The 23,312-nt window shown below is 46.1% G+C and overlaps 1 protein-coding gene across 1 annotated transcript in view; it reads right to left on the reverse strand.

The window, feature by feature from the left end:
* Nucleotides 1-23,312, reverse strand: part of KBTBD12 (kelch repeat and BTB domain containing 12) — a 91,239-nt gene that overhangs the window by 46,595 nt on the left and 21,332 nt on the right. The window contains exons 4-5 of the mRNA XM_088479855.1: nt 20,432-20,582; nt 12,885-13,082 (exon numbers count right to left, since the gene is read on the reverse strand). Of these exons, the coding sequence (XP_088335981.1) occupies nt 12,885-13,082; nt 20,432-20,582 (349 nt within the window). The remainder of the gene's footprint in view (nt 1-12,884; nt 13,083-20,431; nt 20,583-23,312) is intronic.

Raw genomic sequence — 23,312 nt, forward strand, 5'->3', positions numbered from 1 at the left:
GAAGGAAATCCTATAGTAGTGCCCCCATAGTTATGCCCCTGTAGCAGTGCCCCCATAGTTATGCCCCTGTAGCAGTGCCCCCATAGTTATGCCCCTGTAACAGTGCCACCATAGTTATGCCCCTGTAGCAGTGCCCCCATAGTTATGCCCCTGTAGCAGTGCCCCAATAGTAATGCCCCTGTAGCAGTGCCCCAATAGTAATGCCCCTGTAGCAGTGCCCACATAGTTATGCCCCTGTAGTGCCGGTTGTACAAAACAAAAAAAAACACCTTAATCCCCGCTCCTGCATCCCCCGCTGTCCTGTCTGCCCGGCTTCTCCTGTGAGCTATGGGAGAGACGACATGACGTCTCTCCCATAGTGCGCATGGAGAGAGCCGGAAGCTGGAGTTCAGAAGAGAACTCCAGCCTCCGGCTAACACGGCGCTGCAGGGAAGGAGCCGGGTGCCCGCTGGCAATAACATCTCAGCGGGCGTCCGGCTTAGAGCCTCCTTGAGGTGCCGGGCTGGAGGTCACTGACACCGGGTGCAGCGGGTGCGCCAGTGACCTCCATTCCTGGGGGTAATGAATGGACAGCCGGGCATGCAATGATTCATATGCATATGCATGCCCGGCTGTCTGTCCATTACCCCCAGGAATTTCAGTTGTACCCCAAATGGGGTAATTTACTCCTCTTCCCCGACCACTGCCCTAGTGCATAACCCTCCTAGTGCCTAACCCTAACCCTTCTGTAGCCTAAACCTCCCCCTAGTACCTAACCCTCCTCCTAGTGCCTAACCCTTCCCCAGTGCCTAACCCTCCTCCCAGTGCCTAACCCTAACCCTTCTGTAGCCTAAACCTCCCCCTAGTGCCTAACCCTAATCCTTCTGTAGCCTAACCCTCCTCCTAGTGCCTAAATCCTAACCCTCCTATAGCCTAACCCTTCCCCAGTGCCTAACCCTCCTGTAGCCTAACCTGCCCCCTAGTACCTAACCCTCCTCCTAGTGCCTAACCCTAACCCTTCTGTAGCCTTACCCTCCTCCTAGTGCCTAACCCTTCCCCAGTGCATAACCCTCCACTCCTGTAGCCTAACCCTCATCCTAGTGCCTAACTCGAACCCTTCTGTAGCCTAACCCTCCTTCTAGTGCCTAACCCTCCACTCCTGTAGCCTAACCCTCCCCCTAGTGCCTAACCCCTCTCCTAGTGCCTAACCCTAACCCTTCTGTAGCCTAACCCTCCACTACTGTAGCCTAACCCTAACCCTCCCCCTAGTGCCTAACCCTCCCCCTAGTGCCTAACCCCTCTCCTAGTGCCTAACCCTAACCCTTCTGTAGCCTAACCCTCCACTACTGTAGCCTAACCCTAACCCTCCCCCTAGTGCCTAACCCTCCTCCTAGTGCCTAACCCTAACCCTCCTGTAGCCTAACCCTTCCCCAGTGCCTAACCCTCCACTCCTGAAACCTAACCCTAACCCTCCCCCTGGTGCCTAACCCTAACCCTACACTCCTGAAGCCTAATCCTAACCCTCCCCCTAGTGCCTAACCCTCCACTCCTGAAGCCTAACCCTCCCCCTAGTGCCTAACCCTGACTCTCCACTCCTGAAGCCTAACCCTAACCCTCCCCCTAGTGCCTAACCCTAACCCTCCACTCCTGAAGCCTAACCCAGCCCTCCCCCTAGTGCCTAACCCTAACCCTCCCCCTAGTGCCTAACCCTAACCCTCCACTCCTGAAGCCTAACCCTAACCCTCCCCCTAGTGCCTAACCCTAACCCCTCCACTCCTGTAGCCTAACCCTCCCCCTAGTGCCTAACCCCTCTCCTAGTGCCTAACCCTAACCCTTCTGTAGCCTAACCCTCCACTACTGTAGCCTAACCCTAACCCTCCCCCTAGTGCCTAACCCTCCCCCTAGTGCCTAACCCCTCTCCTAGTGCCTAACCCTAACCCTTCTGTAGCCTAACCCTCCACTACTGTAGCCTAACCCTAACCCTCCCCCTAGTGCCTAACCCTCCTCCTAGTGCCTAACCCTAACCCTCCTGTAGCCTAACCCTTCCCCAGTGCCTAACCCTCCACTCCTGAAACCTAACCCTAACCCTCCCCCTGGTGCCTAACCCTAACCCTACACTCCTGAAGCCTAACCCTAACCCTCCCCCTAGTGCCTAACCCTCCACTCCTGAAGCCTAACCCTCCCCCTAGTGCCTAACCCTGACTCTCCACTCCTGAAGCCTAACCCTAACCCTCCCCCTAGTGCCTAACCCTAACCCTCCACTCCTGAAGCCTAACCCAGCCCTCCCCCTAGTGCCTAACCCTCCCCCTAGTGCCTAACCCTAACCCTCCACTCCTGAAGCCTAACCCTAACCCTCCACTCCTGAAGCCTAACCCTCCCCCTAGTGCCTAACCCTAACCCCTCCACTCCTGAAGCCTAACCCTAACCCTCCACTCCTGAAGCCTAACCCTAACCCTCCCCCTAGTGCCTAACCCTAACCCTCCACTCCTGAAGCCTAACCCTCCCCCTGTTGCCTAACCCTAACCCTCCTGTAGCCTAAATCGAATCTCCCACTAGTGCCTAACCCTAACCCCCCACTCCTGTAGCCCAACCCTGACTAATTTAGTACTAGAAATACAAAATAATATACAATATTGATTTATTGTCATAATAGATGAGTTATTTATTATTCCTTGTTATTATTATAAATGCAGTGTAAGCATTGTAAGGGATAGCATTTGCTGTATTGTTTAGACCAGTGCAGCCCCCCCCCCCCAAGCCTCCACCAGTGGCCCCCAGCCCCTTCCAATTAGGCGGGTTTGTAGTCCTTTTGATGGTTGTAGGCAGTGGCGTAAGTTCATCCCGGACACCGGGAGGCAAGTTATAATTTGGTGCCCCCCTAAAAAAAAGGTAAAATAAATATGGTGCATATCTATCAATCAATCTATCTATCTATCTATCTATCTATCTATCTATCTATCTATCTATCTATCTATCTATCTCATATCTATCTATCTCATATCTATCTATCTATCTATCTATTACATATGCACAAAAACACTAATTTAAAATAGTCTTAAGTGGGGTAAATATATTGTGGGCAATGGAGGAGGTGCCCCTTCAGTGCTGGCGCCCGGTGGCAGACGCCTCCATTGTCTCCCATAGTTCTGCCCCTGGTTGTAGGGCCACCAAGGCAGCCCCTATCACTGGTTTATATATATATATATATATATATATATATATAGTTACTGGCCTCTGAAATCTTGATATTCTATTGTACAGTATACATTACCACCTACATAATATATATTTCGTGCATAAGCCACCACTTAGTAAATAAATCCCAAAACTTAATATTTGCATATAAGTGCAATTGAGGCACATCCATAGGCATACCCGGCACTCAGCAAGAAACGCCTGGATCTGTGCAGAACCTCCCCCTCCGAGGATGCAATATTTTGCACTCATGCCAAAGCCTCCATTCTCATGTACAAAATACACGCTGCTTAAAACCTGCAGGAGATGTGTCTATTGCTCTTTCGCCAATGACCCTTATTGACGTTTCTGGTTCCCTGGGACATAGTTACTAAAGTGCTGGTTCATAGAAGTGGAGATGTTGCCCATAGCAACCAATCAGATTCTAGCTATTATTTCTAGAAGGTGCTAGTTAAATGTCAAGTAGAATCTGATTGGGTGCTATGGGCAACATCTCCACTTCTAAGAACCTGCACTTTAGTAAATATATCCCCCCCCCCCCCGAGTGGAATAAACGCCTGTCATTCGCGGTGCGCAGGAAAACAGCTGGCTCTCATCCCCTGCAGCCCCTGGACACACTCCCCAGTCACCCTGTGTGCTTGTTCTGTGTATAAGGAATGAAGCCGTATTGCGGCTGGGAAGGGCAATCTCACCAGGCATAGCCTGTACTTGGAAAAGTGCACTTGTAATAAGATATGATGTATACAGATTCTGTGCTATTTAAGTTCAACACAAAGAACGTTCTGATGATATTCTCATTAACAAAGAAGAACCCAGGACTAAAGTACATTTCTTCAGAGCAAAATAAAGCACTTGTCACTCTCAATGGGTTCTTTACAATCGTAGCAAAACACAGGATCTGGCATTGCTATCAAGCAGAGTTTTTGGCAGATCTGTGACTCTCTCCTTCCTCTCTCTGGCATGACATAATATGGGAGAAATTTACACTCGGGGGGTCAATTAAACAACATAGTATCACAAAGCTGCAATTTCTAAATTTTTTGTTGTTTTTGCTACAAATAAACTTTATTAAAAATGAATTATTGATCCAAATCAAATTATTCATGGTACGTATTGCTACGTATTGTATGGTACAATTCCCAGATCCTCTTTGGCAATTGCTGCATCCCATTGCAGTCTCTGCTAACTTACTAAGCTGTAGTGGATTTGTAGTGCTCCTCAGGGGACACAGACTACTGACCTGCCTTCACCTTATCTCAGTAGAGTCCATTGTTTACTTAACTAAGTTTTACTATTCAATATCATTTATTTATAAGGCACATGACATGAAAGAGAAGGTAGAGGTAGATCGCCAAAGAGAAGAGGCATAATGAGGACCTAGAACAGAGTCTTGTTGGACCCCAACACTCATGATGGACTTCCCGCTAGACACATGCCCAGGGGTGCCACTCACTGAGGGCAGTACAGAAAGTCCCCCTACATCAGAGCCCGGTAGGCGGCTGGCTTGATGCAGTAATTTTGTTTTTGTTTTTAGTCATTACAACTTATTATTGGGTTTTTTTTGCAAATGGTAGGGGGTCTTAGGCAGCAAATAGTGAAGGGGGCAGTAATAGGTGGGGAGATGAGGTTGGGGATGCCTAGGCTGCTACCTGTTACTGCTACCGAGCTGTCCATGGAGCTCTTCAACTGAAAGATTTTCACAGATGAAGATCTAACTTACAGACTGTGTAATATATGTATATATAATTATCCAGAACTCTGAGTATATTCTACACATATTTTATCCAGTGTCCTACGTTATTAATGAAAATAATAAAATTGGGTTGGGGGGGAGGTGAGGGTTTGTGGTGGCCAATAATGTTACCTGATCCCTTAATCCACCCCTGCCCAACAGACAGTGGCACTGGAGGGGAGAATGTGCCCAAAGTAGGGACACCAATTTTGTAGATGTAGGGAGCACAGAAGCAGAGGGAGAGCAACAGGGCTAAAAGCAGACGACATGTTAAGGAGATTGTAACCCTTTCACATAACTGTGAGCAGATCTTTGGTCACCTTAGTGAGGACAGCCCTGGTGTAAAGTAGAGGTAGAGGCCCAGTTGTAGATGGAGAAAGGTAGCCAAGAGATGGCTATTTAAGAGATTACCATATGTTTGAAGATGGGGAAGTGCCAATGGTAAGGGACAGGTTAAAGATGTAAGCAAGCATTGGGGATGGGGGAGGTTATAAAGAATGTGGTCAAGGGTGCAGGTTGACGGGGTATAGGAGGAGAAGAGTGCAATGACCTTGCCCTCTGTACAGTAGCAGACAGGCACTAAGGTGGTGGACTGTAAGGTGGCCATGTGGTGTTAGAGCAGATGACAGTTTTGAGGAATAGTCAAAATTTGGGCTTTGAAGTCATAGTGAATTCGACTAGTGAGGGAAGCAGTAAGGGATGGTGGCGGGGGGCAGAGAAGATAGATGAAGATGGCAAGAGAGACAATGAGTGTTGGTAGACTGGGTTGATATCAAGGACGTAAAATAGTTCACTTGGATTACCAGGCAAGAGAGAGTTGTTCCAAGAAGCCAGGATAAATTGATAATGGAGGAAGTCAGCACTAGTGTGGTGTTTTCTCCATTGATGTTTGGCAGTATGGGAACACTTTGCAGGTGGAGGGCAGGTTTGGAGTGCCAAGCTTGGGGTCTGCAGTGAGTGTAGTAGTGTAAGAAGAGTGTGCTGCATCGAGGCAGGACAGGGTAGTTACAGGAGAGAGGAGTGGCACAAGTAAGGCTGAGAAGAAGACCAGGTCTGGAGCGTTTCGGTGTACAGCAGTTGTGTGTGCATAGATCTGGGTGCAGGAGGCAGGAACGTTGTGGCCAGAAAGCAGGAAGGGCAGGATGGAAGAGCTGGAGATGGAACAGACCAGGGAGAACATATGGTCTATCACAATAGGTGGGGGGGAGATGAAGCTCGCTGAGAGAACCAAAGGATAAAGAAAGTGAGCAGGGTTTAGAATAGAGGCGCAGATGTTGGAAATTTTGACGATGGTGATGTTGAGATCTACAAGAATAACAATGGGTGGGTTAGTGGGTAGGAAGTTACAGAGGTTGCCAAGTAATTTTGGGGGTGAAGGGGGGATAGATGACTGAAATGCTAAGGTGGAGCAGAAAGCAGAGGTGGTTAGAGGGAGGGTTTGGCTTGAGAGTAGTTAATGCAAAGTACGAGGCCTCTACCACATTGAAGGACACTGGGTTGAGACATGTTGGTGAAGGAGACCCCCCCCATAAGAGAGAGCTGTAGGGGGAGCATTGTCAGAGTGGGGAGCTTAGTTGCAGTAATGACAGAGAGGATGAAGTGGGGATTACATTGGGCCCAGGGTCAGAGGGGACAGGGCCTAGAGAGTAATAAAGGCCCAGGTGAAGGGGTGACTCGTGGGTAAATCCCAAAGGCATGGCCACGCCTGGCCAAAGAAAAGAATGATGAAAACTACTATGTGCGCTGTCCTGCACAACTGACCCGGGCCCCTTAAACAAGCATAGGCACAAGTACCCCCCCCCCCCCCTGCAGCACCCCTGGGAAGAGGATAGTGATAATGTGGGTAAGTAATAAGGGAAAAAGCGGAGATTAAATGCTGGAGGGGGGTAAGGTGGAGGTCAATAGGGCGAGATAGATTAATTCTTTCTTTAACAGTTTTAATTTGTATGTTTTTTTTGTTTTATTGTTATGTATTTCTATATTGTGTTTTACATTTATATTATGGCTGATTTCTTTTTTTTATCTCTTTATTTATAGTTGTGGTTGACAAACATGAAACAGTATCAGAAACGTACGTAACATATACAATGAAAAAAAAGACAAGAAGTTACACAAGATACTGTATATTGCAATATAACAATAAAAGAATACCAAATCCCAGTTTTGTATAGAGTCTTAAGAGATGCTAAACAAGAACAACATAAATTAACAACAAAACAGTTAGAGAGGGGTGGGGGAACGAGAAGAGGGGCATAGGATATAGGCCAGAGGTTCCCAAACTCAGTCTTCAAGGCACCCCAACAGCTCAGGTCTCAGGTTTTACGGATATCCATGGCGGAGCACAGGTGGTTAAATCAAATTGACTGAGCTACTAATTAAAACCTGGACAGTTAGGGTACCATGAGGACCGGGTTTGGGAACCTCAGATATAGGCAGTCACTATATAAACACTATAATCAGTAATTCTAGAGAAGGAGGCCAAAACATGAAAATCCCTATGCCTACATTTACTACCAAACCTCTATCTCAGGGGTTCCCAACCTCGGTCCTCAAGGCACACTAACAGTCCAGGTTTTAGGGATAGCCATACTTTAGCACAAGTGACTTAATTAGTACCTCAGTTATACTGATTTAACCATCTGTGGACAATCATGGATATCCCTAAAACCAGGACTGTTAGTGTGCCTTGAGGACCGAGGTTGGGAATCACTGCTCTACCTAACTGTCCCCAGGGATCTGCCTTTGAAAGTGAGAGTACCAATGACCACAGATAGCATGAAATTTGTCTACGTCACTAGTTCTCAAACTCGGTCCTCAAGACCCCAAACAGTGCATATTTTCCAGGTCTCCTCACAGAATCACAAGTGAAATAATTAGCTCCACCTGGGGATCTTTTAACATGAGTAACTTCTGCTCCATGGGAGGATTCTGTCCTCCCTGAGCTTGCCTTAGGACAACTGCGTTATGGTTTCGACCCAGTCAAAATCCCCACCTGCTGAACACCTGTTCTCCTGCTGGGTGATCTGGAAAACACGAACTGTTTGAGGTCCTGAGAACCGAGTTTGAGAACCACTGGACTACATTATATTATGGCTGATTTCTAATGAACACCGAACCTGGAGAGTTGCTGTAGGCTTCATGCAGATTGGCACCTGTGAACTAATTTGAATAAACAATAGAATCCCAACCCTATCTGTACCCATCAGCAGGCTTCAGTCTCTAGCAATACGTGTCTAACATGGGCCTTTGTGCATCCTTGGGACATGGCTTACCCCCACCTCCACGACATAAGTCTAAAGTCAGCGTTTTCATATCACGGATGCAAATATCTTATCAGTGAGATTTTCATCCACTTTGAACTAGTAGTTCATGTTTAATCATTCTTCTTCTCTACACATAACTGAGTGAAATCAATGTGAAGCAGCTATTTTTGAAAGCGCGGAGAGATCGTATCTCCCATGGATCAAAGTGTTGTTTCTGATTCTTCTGGGGAGACATTATAACATTACAGCATATTAAGCTCTGCTGTTAATGTATCCACCTTTGCCCCTGTTTAGCTGATGGGACTATTACAGTAGGTAGTATTTGTCAGTTATATTTTCTATATATCTACTGGAAATTCAAATTTGAAATAACAACAGTGTAAGACATTCTCTCCGACATCTATTTGTTAATCTATGATTTTCACTTAAGGACTATGGTCCTGATTCACTACGGAATGCAACTGCGAATGCAATAGCGATTACGCACGCAGTTCAACTGCGATAGAATACTAATCCCGCCGCTGCACTACGAAAGGACGCCCACTTTACTTAGCACACATCCGTAATGTTTAGCAAGACTGCAAAACTATCGGTACAATCGAGTACCATCGCAGCCTGACGTACACTAGCACAAGCTCTCACCTTACTCAGGAATTGCTAACCTCAGCGCACGCTATGAGACCTCAGACTGCCTACGGCATCGCAGTGGCTAATTTATGCAAGCCGCTGCAATGGCGTTCAAACGCACTGGTGCGTCTGTGTTTGACCAGCTGCCCGGCACCACCCACAAAATGGCACTTCCTGTCAGTCACTCTGCGATGGTTCTGCGTAGGATCGCAGTCCCAATCGCAATCGCTAGTTCGCGCCCGTACACTGTGATGCATACGCATGAACAGAGCGCAATTCGTGCGTATTAGCAACTGCGATTCCTTGCTGACGATTCCTTGCTAATACGCAACGGGCGTTTGTGTGCGTATTAGAAACTGCGTTCCTTGCTGAATCAGGCCCTGTGCTGTTTGTTTGGCCAAGTACAGGATTCGTTGTCTCTCTGGCTAGTGTCAGGCAAGCTGCTTTCAGTCAGCAGGAATAAAACTCTACAACAGTGTATCCCAATGATTTCCTGGGTACCCCTGGCTGCCTATCTGTGTTATTTGTACCCCCCCAACATTTACTAAGCTATACATTTGTAATGTAATGAATATACAGTCATGTGCATAAATATTGGGACATTGACAGAATTTTCATATTTTGGCCTCTATTCACCACCACAATGGCTTTGAAATGAAACAAACAAGATGTGCTTTAACTGCAGACTTTCAGATTTAATTTGAGGGTAATTACATCCAAATCAGGTGAACGGTGTAGGAATTACAACGGTTTCTATATGTGCCTCCCACTTTTTAAGGTGCCAAAAGTAATGGGACTATCAACTTAAAAGCTATTTCATGGACAGGTGTGGGCTATTCCTTCGTTATTTCATTATCAATTAATCAGGTAAAATGTCTGGAGTTGATTCTAGGTGTGACATTTGAATTTGGAATCCGTTGCTATCGACTCTCAAGATGAGATCCAAAGAGCTGTCACTATCAGTGAAGCAAGCCATCATTAGGCTGAAAAATCAAAACAAACCCATCAGAGAGATAGCAAAAACATTAGGTGTGGCCAAATCAACTGTTTGGAACATTCTTAAAAAGAAAGAACGCACCAGAGAGCTCAGCAACACCAAAAGACCCGGAAGACCACGGAAAACAACTGTGGTGGATGACAGAAGAATTATTTCCCTGGTGAAGAAAAACCCCTTCACAACAGTTGGCCAAATCAAGAACACTCTCCAGGAGTTAGGTGTATATGTGTCAAAGTCAACAATCAAGAGAAGACTTCACAAGAGTGAATATAGAGGGTTCACCACAAGATGTACACCATTGGTGAGCCACAAAAACAGGAAGAGTTTGCCAAACAACATCTAAAAAAGCCATTACAGTTCTGGAACAACATCCTATGGACAGATGAGACAAAGATCAACTTGTACCAGAGTGATGGGAAGAGAAGAGTATGGAGAAGGAAAGGAACTGCATCAGTGAAGCATGGTGGTGGTAGTGTCATGGCGTGGGCATGTATGGCTGCCAATGGAACTGGTTCCCTTGTATTTATTGATGATGTGACTGCTGACAAAAGCAGCAGAATGAATTCTGAAGTGTTTCGGGCAATATTATATGCTCATATTCAGTCAAATGCTTCAGAACTCATTGGACGGCGCTTCACAGTGCAGATGGACAATGACCCGAAGCATACTGCAAAAGCAACCAAAGAGTTTTTTAAGGCTAAAAAGTAGAATGTTATGCAATGGCCAAGTCAATCCCCTGACCTGAATCCGATTGAGCATGCATTTCACTTGATGAAGACAAAACTGAAGGGAAAATGCCCCAAGAACAAGCAGGAGCTGAACACATTTGCAGTAGAGGCCAGGCGGAGCATCACCAGGGATGAAACCCAGCGTCTGGTGATGTCTATGCGTTCCAGACTTCAGGCTGTAATTGCCTGCAAAGGATTTGCAACAAAGTATTAAAAAGTGAAAGTTAGATTTAGGATTGTTTAGTTTGTCCCATTACTTTTGGCCCCTTAAAAAGTGGGAGGCACATATAGAAACCATTGTAATTCCTACACCGTTCACCTGATTTGGATGTAATTACCCTCACGTTAAATCTGAAAGTCTGCAGTTAAAGCACATCTTGTTTGTTTCATTTCAAAGCCATTGTGGTGGTGAATAGAGGCCAGAATATGAAAATTTTGTCAATGTCCCAATATTTATGCACCTGACTGTAATTGCTATTAAATAAAACGTTTAGGTGCTATGTATAAAAACACAATAAATTTGCTATAAGCAAAATGTAAAACAAATTATGCAGCAATAGCATGTATTGTTCATATATAATTCTCACATAAGTTGGGTAGATGTACTAAGCCAGGCCTGGCCAAGCTGTGGCTCTCCAGCTGTTGTGAAACTCCAAGTCCCAGCATGCCCTGCCACAATTTTGTTATTAGAGAATGCAAAAAACTGTGGCAGGGCATGTTGGTATATGTAGTTTTACAACAGCTGGAGAGCCACTGGTTGGCCAGGCCTGTACTAAGCTATGGAGAAAGATAAAGTACCAACCAAACAGCTCCTGTCATTTTCCAAACACGGCCTGTAACGTGACAGGAGCTAAGTGGTTGATTGACATATGAAATGTGAAAATGTCGACATTAGGGTAATGGTGCATACACACGGGACGATCGGCAACACTAACGATATCGTTGAACGATCTCCCGGGTGTGCTGGATGATCGATATCAATCATCCAGTGCACCACCAACCCACTAACGACAGCCAACGACCCACGATCGACGATCGCTGGTCCCTATAGCGACCTGGTCGATATCGATCATCCAGAAAGCCACCAACGATGGTCAACGACCCGCGATCGACGATCGCTGGTCCCTATAGTAACCTGGTCGATATCGACCAGGTTGGCCTGCATACACGGGCGATGGTCAATATCGTTATCGTCCATACGTGCCCGCGCATTGCAGGTCGTTGGTGGCTTGGAGGCACCGAAAAATGCACAATATGAATGATAACGATATGATCGCTATCGTTCATATCGTGCATTTTAATTGTAGCGTGTGTATGCACCATTAGAGTTATGGATAGACCTACCGCCATAGCACATGGTCAACATTTTGACCATGTCGACATTTCAGCAGTGTTGACATGTTGAATGTCGACATGTGTACATGGTATCTGTCGCCATAACGACCACATCAACATTCTCTCATATGTCGACATTATGAATTTCGACAAAATATCCAGAACCCCTGTGAAGCCTAGTGCTAGTGATCCCTATGACGCCGATTTCTCTACGTGTCTAATTATCACCTGGATGACCTGCTCCACCATTAGAGAAAAATTATTTAAGTGCCCCTGAGTCTCACAGCGAGTACCCCTAGGGGTACTAGTACCCAGGTTGTGAACTACTGATCTACAATATCATTCCTGCTGGCAAAGAAGAACCTTGTGTGACATTAGTCCTGCACAAATATATGATGCTACAATAGTATAGAACATGGAAAGTATTAATTATTAAAAAAAAAAGACATAAAATGGATAAAACACCAGCATAGCACAACTACGTCTTAGTTTTTCTTATACAATAAAACATGTATTCAGACTAGGGCCCATCTTGGCTTAATGGGACCAATAGACTCCACTGGTTAAGATATCGTTGATCACTATTCCAGTCATTTTTCCTACATTAGTGTTTTGCTTTCTGATAAATTAATTAATGGCGAAAGTTTGCACACATTTAGTTTTGCGCTGCTACATGTGCTTTCACAGTGGTGTGAGGTTTACATTTGCTTTGCCATTCTACAGAAGGCCATTCCACACTGTATTTGTAAATGCGCGTTTCGCCACATTTGTAATCTATGAATAGAACTGTGATGATTACATTTAGTTCCTTCTGTGTGCAATAGTTTAGGTAGAGCTGAGAACACTTATAGGTCAAATTACACCAGTGAAACATGGTCAAATGTGGAATTAGGCAAGTAATTTGCGGAACAGGCTCCACTGTGACCGTATAAATGACACCGTAATTTAACAATTTTAATGCTTTGTGAATATGAGCAAAACGGTGTGTTGCCCAGAAAATCAATGGGCACATCAGTGAGATTTAATACCTGCTCCCCGATATCCTCCGCAGACATACAGTTTGCCTTCCACCGTGCCCGCATTGCTGGAGTTACTTCTCAAAGAGAGTAGCGGGTATGGCATAGCGGGGCCGTCTCTCCAGAAATCGCCATCAACATTGTAAATCTCCACGGCATCAAGACACTTTCGTGCCTGCCCTCTGTCTGGGCCTATGCAGCCAATGCCACCTGCAAGGCACAGAATACAACGTGATCTCATGGTCAGGTATATGGAAAGAAGAAAGTCAAAACTATTACTCCATCGTGGTGTAATCCTAAAAATAAAGTGCAAAGGTAATGACTTTTTGGGGGAAAGTAGTGCGTGTGGTCATACAGTGTAGATGGGGGTCGTAGCTTGATTATCAACTATGCAACCAAAAGGCCAGTGGACTGAAGGGGCTTGCATTACCCTTACCCATTTTATGCTATGGTGGAAGGGAGCCCTCATCAGTATGTCGCCTTAGGCCCAACAGGGTCTTCATTGGGCTCTGGTGGGGTAGACACATTACAAGTATTATAAAGGTTACAATAGTATGATAACGCATATGTACAATAGCTGAGAATATAGGGCCTGATTTAGAGATGAACATTATTGCAGCCATGACTGCGACTTTTACGCAGTGCGACTGCATCTTTACGCTAATACCGCGGCTGGTGATGTTAGTACAGAGGCGCCCACCGCATTTGCTGCTAATCCACCTCTGTGTGTAATAATAAGATGCACCATCGGAGATTGCACCAGCACAACAGAGGCGCAGAATCTCCGTCTGAAAACGGCCGCCAGCGTCAGTGCAACTGCGGCAAAAGATGTAGTCGCTGGCCGCGCCACGCCCGCATCTGGATAGCCACCCTTCTGTTAAGACACTCCTACTGAAATTGTATCTGTCTGCGTTCAAGTTCGTTCTGCCACTTTCGGCGGTAACCATCAGGACACACGCTCAGACATAGCGTGCGCCTTTCGTTTGGGACCATAGTGTCGTCACCTATCCCAAGATACAGAACTAGAGGACCGTGGAGGAGACCTGATTCTTGGCATTCAGGCGTGAGTGTGGCAACTATCATGCAGACACCGATATATTAAGAATGTAACATAAACTGTACTCTTATGAACAAACTCAAAGTCTATGAATATAAAGGAAACTGACATTCTTGTTATTAGGCACCAACATTTTGGTGATCCCCAGGGGCCCCGAGAGAGGGGGATGTTTACAAATTACCTGGGCCTACCGGTGGGGGCATGGCTAGATGGCAGGACCACGTACCCTTCACCATTTACGCAGGACCCCGTTACTTATCACTGGGAATGGCCACGCCTCCACTGATCTGGTCACGCCTCCAGCAACATCGGGGCCCAAAGATCTGTTCACCCCATACTGTTCCTCTCATTTACTTTATATTTCATCTCTGTTCCAAATCCCTGAAATAACAAATCTTCACCCTCCATTGTCAGATGAAATGTTCTCTATGTCACTCTGTCCTTGTGACCCCAAAGCAGAGTTATGCATCCATAAGTAATGCTAATTATAATCTCCAGATCTATGTATAAACATCCAGCTAATGTGTTACACAAGGGGAGACAGCACAGAGTAACATGTTATTATTGCTATCCTCCGCTCTCATACACAAAACTTCAGCACCAACCCTCAGCATTCTTACCCCAATACGCCATATTTTCCCAGGCCCGGATTACTCTTTGCAGGGTGTCATTGTCACAGTAATGAGAAAGCCGATTCAGTGCCTCTTGGACGGGCCCCAGAAGCAGAGGCTGGATCTCAGGACAAGCTTTCTACTGGAATGTTCAGAAGAAAGACATCCTTACAACGCAAGCTCTGAATGGGGTAGAGGGGGCGGGCGAGCCACTTTTGTTTTCCCCTATGTTATTTCTACAAAACTGAGTTTTCTAAAGACCTCCTTAGAAAAAAAAAAACATTTCTAAGGGGTAAATGCAGATTCTACATAAGTCCCTTTTTCTGTTTTCAGTTCTCTAGTCCACGTTGCCGCTAAACAGACAAGTAACAAGCGAATAATACTGATTAAGAGGCCCTATTACGTAGAACTATATGGATCAAAGAGCCCTTGTTTGCAGCCCATATCATTTCCTTCCTTCCAGGCTACTGAAACGCATTGCTCAACGCCGGGAATATTTATATATAATTTTTTCATAGAAACTTAAATAGACTGAATTAAACAGTGATTGTCTTAATTATGCAAAAAAAATAAAAAATCTACATAATGTTCTTGTTTAACATTTTTAGAATCCTTTCTGGGAAACGGAATTGATCTTCATTTAGTACAGCTCTATCCGGATTCTTTTTTATTTTGGGGAGGGCGGCGGTTGGATTTTATAAATAGAGAACGGCAGACAGAATCAAATTAACACTGCATACTGTAAAACCTTTACAAAAATGTTACAAAAATGAAGAGATAACTGAGTGGCGGGGCTGTTCCCGGGCATATGAGGTCACACAAGTTCTCAAGGTCAGCTATAGGACAATGCTGGAGCCTTTGCACCCATGAAGAAGTTAGGACCCCATCAGAGACCTTCTTTCCTCCAAGGTGTCTCCTCTCCCTCCCGAGAACCATGATCCTCTGCAAAAGCCAATGACATGAAAAAGACCAAGCTAGAATGTCAGTCACCTGCGCTTCCTCTTGCAATCACTTATTAGGAATGCAATCAATTATCAATGAGCACATTGGTGCTGGGAGGTGGGGGTGAAACGCGTTAAGCGTGCTCCTTGGGCAACTGATAACTCTTCCCTGTGCATCATTTTGGACTTGAGCAGGTGGGACAATGCACCAGAAGCAAATAAACAACCGCCTGTCAATGTGCATCTGTCTAATTTATCGCATATATTGCCAATAACTTTGTGGGTCCATTCTTAATTTCTAAAGGGTCCGGTACGGGAGGTCGACACTCACTATGTCTACAATGAGTAAGTCGACCAGCCAATGCCAGTGCCGGAATCCTGACATAGATGTGACAAAGAGTGATAGCCTCTGGCTTTAATGCCTGGGGCTATTTAATTAGAGCCCCTTTTTCACGCCTGTTAAATTACAGTGCTAATGGGCGTTAACACTTAGAATTTGTGATAAGTTCACGGACCTATGTGATAACATGGTCGCGGCACCCGTTAACGCGTTAATTATCAGGGATTTCTTTTCGTGTCTCAGCAGACCCGTAAAAAAAAAATCCCCATTAACTACCGTTTGCCTTCAGGGCTAATTGCATAGCCCTGGGGGATCAATTAGTCCGCTGTAAATTACCTAATTGAATGCCCCCCTTAGGCTGGGGGGGAGAAGGGAGTCCTTCTCTGGTGTTTTAGCTGATCGCAGGATAATAAATAGACCCCTCAACCTGTTATCTCTCTCCTAGACTTAGTACATAGACCCCCTCAATATAACATTATTCTCCAGGGAGAGAGTGAGATAGAAATATATGGAGAAGCTACATGTATATTGCTCTGTAGGTGCCAAACATTATTTTCAGGAATCTGTTCACACTGTTTCTGTCAACAGAGGGACATCACAAGGCTTTCAAGGAAAATGGGGCCAACGCTTGCCAGTAGCAGAACCCTCATGGGGTCATTGGTGCCTTAAGCACATCACACGTTACAGTTGAACTAACTAATCTAAACCTGCCCGAGCTACCCCCTAAAGCTAAGTGATTTTACAATAAACTGTATCTGACTTGCTGGGAGTTCCACGGATCGGTCATACTACGACTTAGGGCTCTATTTATTAACATTATTTTTACTAAAATAAAGTGAAAAAGGGTGTTTTGTGTTTTCACACCATTTTCACATTATTTTAGTATCACCTATAGTTATTACAGGGCAATTGGAGTAGAATTCGTAAATTTCTACTCCAACCCCTAAGTATCTCTCTTATTTTTAGTAATCAGATTGCATTTCCCATAATTGTAATGGGAAATGTGATCCGACCAAAGTTACTAAAAATAAATTGTAAAAAAATACCGGGGAAAGCCCTGTGATAATAACGCCACCTGGAGGTGGCATTATTCAGGGTTTCCCACGGTTACCGGGCTCCTACTCTGCTCTAAAAGGCAGAGCAGAGCCCGGAGCTGGTCCCAGTGATCAGCTATGTGGTCTAAACAGACCACACGCTGATCACCGCAGAAATAATAGTCAAAAAAAAAAATCACTTGCCTGACTCCAGGGACCGGTGGGCGGGGCTCCGGTGATGACTCCCCTCTGGTCAGCTGGTCTCCCATGCTGCACTGCGGCCCGTTCATCAGGTGATTGGGTCCCAGTGCAGAATGGGATATCAGCTGACCGGAGGCATGGAAGACATCACCGAAGCACCGATGACTGCAGGTAAGTGCTATTAAGGGAGGGGGGGTCTGCGATCGTGGGGGGCGGGGCTTAGTGACGGGGGGGTAGCAGCGGCCACCAGTCGGCGCATGCGCGGGGCACTAGTCACGGTATTTTTTTGCAAAAATATCGTGACTAGAGTGTGGAGGGGATTCTCAGGGACAAAGCTTTCTCGCAAGCTCTGTCCCTGCAAGGGACTTGTAGTAAATCCCTGTGATATTGCCTGAATTCGCAATGCGAATTCAGTCGATAATATCACACTACAATCTGCATTACAAATGCGGATTGTAGTAAATAGAGCCTTTAGGAACTTTCTGAATGCAGAAATGTAACGTCACTGACAGTTTTCAGCGCAGCTGAATCATAATCCATTCTAAGGAGGAGATTTCGCTTTAATGCCTGCTGTAACCGTATCCCCGCCTCTGGCAGACTGGTAAAACAAATCTCTTGTCTTCATCCCTCATTCCAGCAGCACAGACTCATGTTAAATTCAGCTCCATCAAGGCCTTGGCCGGCAAAGTGTCCTTCAATCTTCACTTGACTGGCAGGCCCAGCGATGCATGACACAGGCACATAGCGTTACCGGCTTCGGGGACGCAAAGGTGACTGAGCAGTTATTTACAGCCTGAGCTGAATGTACAAGGCACAGGAAGGCAGGGGATTATATATGTATATTTTATGACCTCTTGCCATTGCAGAATAGGGATGTTACAGGGCACAGAGATACATTGTCCCATTAAAATGTAGCATCTTATGCAAATCAAAGATAAATATTTATTTACAATATAGAAAAGTGCATGATGGGAGACGCTGACTTAATTAGTTTATCGTTTCTCGGACTGACTCATGGCCAGATTAACAATGGGGCAAATGGGGTTCACTACAGATCGCCACTGCGATAGTATGCTAATCCACCGGTAATACATCGCGATCGCAATGCCCTCGCAGCATAACATAAGGACGCCCACTTTACTCACCACACATCCGTAATGTTTAGCAGGGCTACAAAACCATCGGTACAATCGAGTACTATCGCAGCCTCACGCACACTTGCACAAGCTCTGACCTTACTCAGGAATTGCTATCAGGCTGCGTACATAGGGCATCGCAGTGGCTAATTTATGCACGCCTCTGCAACGCCGTTGAAACGCACTGACACGCCTGCGTTCGACCGACCACCCCCCTCCCCCGTTTCTACCCACAAATGGCACTTCCTGTCAATCACTCTGCAATGGGTCTGCATAGTAGCTCCGATCTGCGCACGCACACTGCGTTCGGGCCACAGTTCCAGGCCACAACATAAAATAGGCCCATCATCATGGGAGCATGAAAATCAGTCTCCCAGCTGGCCAGGGAGAGGGGTGTTCGTCCAGGGAGATCTGATCTGATCTGAGGGGTAATGCTCTGATTGGGAGATCTGTAGGACTGTAGTGCATCCATGGATCAGGACTAAGCCACCTGCTTGGGCTGTGGAACTTTACCCTGTCAGCTTCTGGACTGAGGGCCTGGTTCAAAGATGGACGCAATATCGATGTCGGGCGCAGAGGAGCCATTGTTTGCCACTGCGCATGCATTAGAGCCGCACTACTCATGCGTGGTGATTCACTAGCAACGGCGGTCACAGTGAAGATTTATTCTAAAAGAGAGTGACAGGTAGCGAGCGTTTGGCGGAGGTTACGGGGTGTGGCTAGAAGAACACAGGCGCGTCGGAACCGTTTTCTGGGCGTGCCCTAGTGTGTTCTGCAAAATCGTTCGCAACTGCAGAGGCCCCGGGGTCTTAGGTGAGACGCTCATTCTCAGACAGCGTAAGCTTACTAAGAGGTTCCATGTGTGACCGATGTGCAACTGACTTTTGCGATGTTTTCGCTATTGTACGCTGGAGCTGGACGTTGCTGAGTCGCTGGAGTATTTTCGTCAGTTCTGTGCGTATGGAATTGCAGCAGCAGCGATGGGCCTTGCGTGCATCTCTGAATCATGCCCCGAATCCCGACCTGGTACCTTCGGTTAAGGTGCGTACACACAGTACAATTTTTATGAACGATATGAATGATAACCTTATGCAGCAAACGACCAACGATGCGCGCTCCCGCATGGACGATAACGATATCTATGGTCGTCCGTACATGCAGGACAGCTTGGACGATTTCATCACGCTTTGCATGTTCGGAAATGTGGCAGGATGACTTCGCTGAACGATATCTATCATAGATATCTATAAGTGTGTACACCCAATATCGTTTGTCCTGCACTACAGAAAAGTTCAAGGGAAATCGTTCAGCGATATCATTGGTTGTGCAGATTGTACCGTGTAGATATCAGATGCCTGTGCGTTCATCTTGCGTATTGAAATAAAATCTCATAGAATCCATACCTGGCGCCAAGCTGAGGGCCTGATTCGTAAGCGGCCGCTCGTTCGCTCCAAGCGATGTTCGCACAACTGCGCATGCGTATGGGTCATAATGCGCATGCGCCAACCAGTCAGTGCGGTCGGAAATCGAGCGCTCGCAAAATAGCGAGTGCCTGCTAATTTGAGTGACAGGATGAGGCGTTTGTGTGTGGTAACAGGGGAAGGTGCTTGAAAACGGGGAGTGGAGATCCGAACGCAGGCGTGCCAAACGGTCAAAACGGGCGTTTTAAGGGTGTGCATAATTAACAAAGCAACGTCATTAGCCACGTCACTTGGTTGTTTCTTAGCCTGAACTGTTCGCATGATTGCGGTAGGAAAATCCAACCACAAGCACTGCGAGCAGTTCAGACGCCTTTCTGTACTTGATTAATCTAATAAATAGCGGAGATGACGTAGGATGCGAGCGGCCAGGGGGCGTCTTTACAAAATAGCGAGCGCCTGTTTTGTTAGCTCGCTCAGACATAGAGGCATCAACAGACCGCAAAGAGCGTGCGCTCAATTTAAATATCCGGCCCCTTTTTCTGAACGAGCGTCTGCAAATAGCGTCCGGCTCTGAATCAGGCCCTGAGTGTTTAAAAAAAGCTTCACATTTACCCTGTGTTCTTGTTTCATCAGTGCGACTTTGGAGATACCTTTTTGTAGGTGCTTTTGTGAATCTAATGTTTTCTGTTTGTGCAATAATCTAGAACTCCCATCAGTAGCGCATCCAGGGGGGGGGGGTTCTGATCATTTTGGTTTGGGCCCAATACCGTAGCTCAATGTGCATCACTTGATTGGCCACCATGCTTGTACGAGCTTACCCAAAACGTAGACTTCACCATTAACCACGGCAACACTGAATCGATATTTTGAGTGCGTCATAGGAGCCAGTTCCTTCCATTTATCAATGATGGGGTCATACTGCAACATGCGATTACTCAAGCGCTCGGGTTCATCGTCAGGGTGGTCTGTCTGTGTGTACAGGAACAGAAGATAATGTAATGAGATGCGGCTAGATAAGACAGCCAATGCTATTGGTTGAGCGACACACGAGGTTTAATGCTAAGGGCTTAGGCATAACCCCCAACTGTCCTGATGTGAGAGGACTGAGCTTGCAAACATTTTTTGTAATCGTATGCGTCCAAGCGAACAGCACAATAGAAGTATACTTATGTAGTCGGATGTCTGCTTTTATATTCTATAGCTGCGCCAGAAAAAGGAAATAATCTGATAGGCTGACATCCCTGAGCCCTGAGACCCTGACCTTGCTGCAGGCTATAATGTGAATAGGAACTTTTGTGAATCTAATGTTTTCCTTGTGTGCAATAAAAGGTCTGCGTAATCTTTAAGAACCTTGAGTGCTTCATATAATGAAATATCAATCACCAGCCTGCTGATGTCGGCATTATGTCGGTGGGACAATGCCGACATGGTTGCAATATTATTTAAACTTCAATACCCTCAACAGGCCATGTTTTGTGGAATTCTGTAATCATGCACAGGTGAGTTAATCTATTTAGCTATGTCATGGGGCCCATCCATCAGCGATAGATTGCCGCGATACTGCAACCCGGCATCGTGGGATCGCAGAAATCCAACATTGTCAAATCGGGGACATTCAACATGTAATATTTCAGCGATCCTGCGACGGATCGCTGAACATCGATGTTGGTCGGCTGGCGTTTCCACCCGGCAGATCGGCATTTCCGATCGCGTCACAGGATCGTGGAAAAACCTGTCAGCTGTATGGGCACCTTTAGTCCTTATCCCACCTGCTCCCACAGACAGAAATCCATAAAACATGACCTGTTGGGGGTAAGCGTAGAGGTGGAGAACCACTGATTTAAGGCATGTTAACCAAGTCGGCATTATAACTTTAAACATTAATGTATAGCATCATGTTTAAAATTATACCACTGACACGGTTAAAATGCTTAAAATAACATTACAACAGTCATAATGTGACCAACGTTAACTACTTCCCATTTAAAGTGGGGGAGTCCAATGATGATGTAGTGATGGTGCTGGATATTGTGCAAGAAAGAAGATTTATTATTGTAGGTGCAAGAATCCTAGTCCTGTTGCTGTCCCGACTTGCACAACCTGGGCAATTCCCCCTCCTCTGCCCTGGTCTCCAGTTCTCTCCTCTTTTTTTGTATCAAAAAGCTTAAAAAAATATGCGGTTATAAGTGTTCAATAGCAATTGTTCCGGTTTTCACGTTTTTTCTAGTTTTCACCTGTACAACTGAGGAACCAGAAATACAACCTGCCTTATAAGAGTGACTCAATAGGCCTGATCCAGAGATGGATGCAGGGTTGATGTCAGACAAAAGCGGACGATATTTTTAGCAGCACCGCTCATGTGTCCCTATTGTTACCGCTGGGAAACGCAGAAATAGGCAATTTCAGTGAGCGTTCCTAAGTGATAACAGGGGGGTGGCTAATCAGACGCTTTCTCCGCAGTTGCATTGATTTTGGTGGCCATGTTCAGACGTACATTCTGCGCCTCCATAAGGCTGACGCAATGTTTGATGGTGTGACCGATGAGTGGCCGATGGTGCTTCTTTATAGCAAAGTGTTGGATTAGCTCTTCAGCCAGTGGGCAGCTCTGTATGGATCGTATCGGCTGCTGCATTAGCATAAAGGCTCAGCGGCGCTGCGTAAAAATTCGCAGTCATGGCTGCATTGGCGTTCACCTCTGAATCAGGCCCAGTATGTTCTCTTTGGCTGTTTAATCCACAGTTCCTCAATCTGAGAGTAAAGGGTATATGTACTAAACTGCGGGTTTTTAGAAGTGGAGTTGTTGCCCATAGAAACCAATCAGATTCTACTTATCATTTAGTTAGCACCTTCTAGAAGATAATAGCTAGAATCGGATTGGTTGCTATGGGCAGCATCTCCACTTCTATAAACCCGCACTTTAGTAAATATAGCCCAGGGATCTCCCAACCAACCCAAGCATCTGCGACAATTCCTTGTCACTGGCATTTACATTCATCCCTCACTTCTCTGGGGGATCTAGAATGGTAACTAGCACGCAATGCAAATCAGTGGGCCTGATACCGGGATGTACGCTACTCCCACAGTCACGCAGTTGAGCGATTATCGGTCAATTGCGCATGTGTCATGGTCGCACTGCCCACACGCCAAGGTACCTTTGCGATGCCGCTTGCCGCTTGATTGACAGTCAGGGACCGCTTGGGGCCGGATAGGTGAAGGGTGGCCAAAAAACGCAGACGTTTCACAGCCGTTTTGGGGGGCGTGTCGCAGCCTCCGTCTGCGATCCTGTACGCAGTTAGAGTGGTTCCGACGGCTCAGTTCAGATGGTCATTACGCATGACCACAGGGCTACTCAGATGGTCGATTATCAAATGGCCTGCGACAGCGACAGTGTGTTTGTACGCACTTGATTGGATCTGCGAATCTGCCTGTGGGCGTCTCAGTAAATTTTCCAGCCGGCTACGCCATTTCGCACAGCAGCTGCGAATACGTTAGCGTACATCTCTGAATCAGGCACATTGTAATAAATGACATACAAAACATTTTCTTATTTGAAAGCGACAGGCAATACTCTCTGTGTGGCTGGAGATCGCCGACTGGAGCTTGCTGAGCTCTCTCTCACGGCTGCCATCTTCTTTGAGCAGTGACTGACAAAAGCAGAACGTCTAATATTAATGGCAAACCCGGTTCATCAATAAACAC

This window comes from Taudactylus pleione, unplaced genomic scaffold (assembly GCF_031769625.1).
Source record: "Taudactylus pleione unplaced genomic scaffold, aTauple2 ptg000247l, whole genome shotgun sequence".
In the NCBI taxonomy this organism is placed as follows: Eukaryota; Metazoa; Chordata; class Amphibia; order Anura; family Myobatrachidae; genus Taudactylus; species Taudactylus pleione.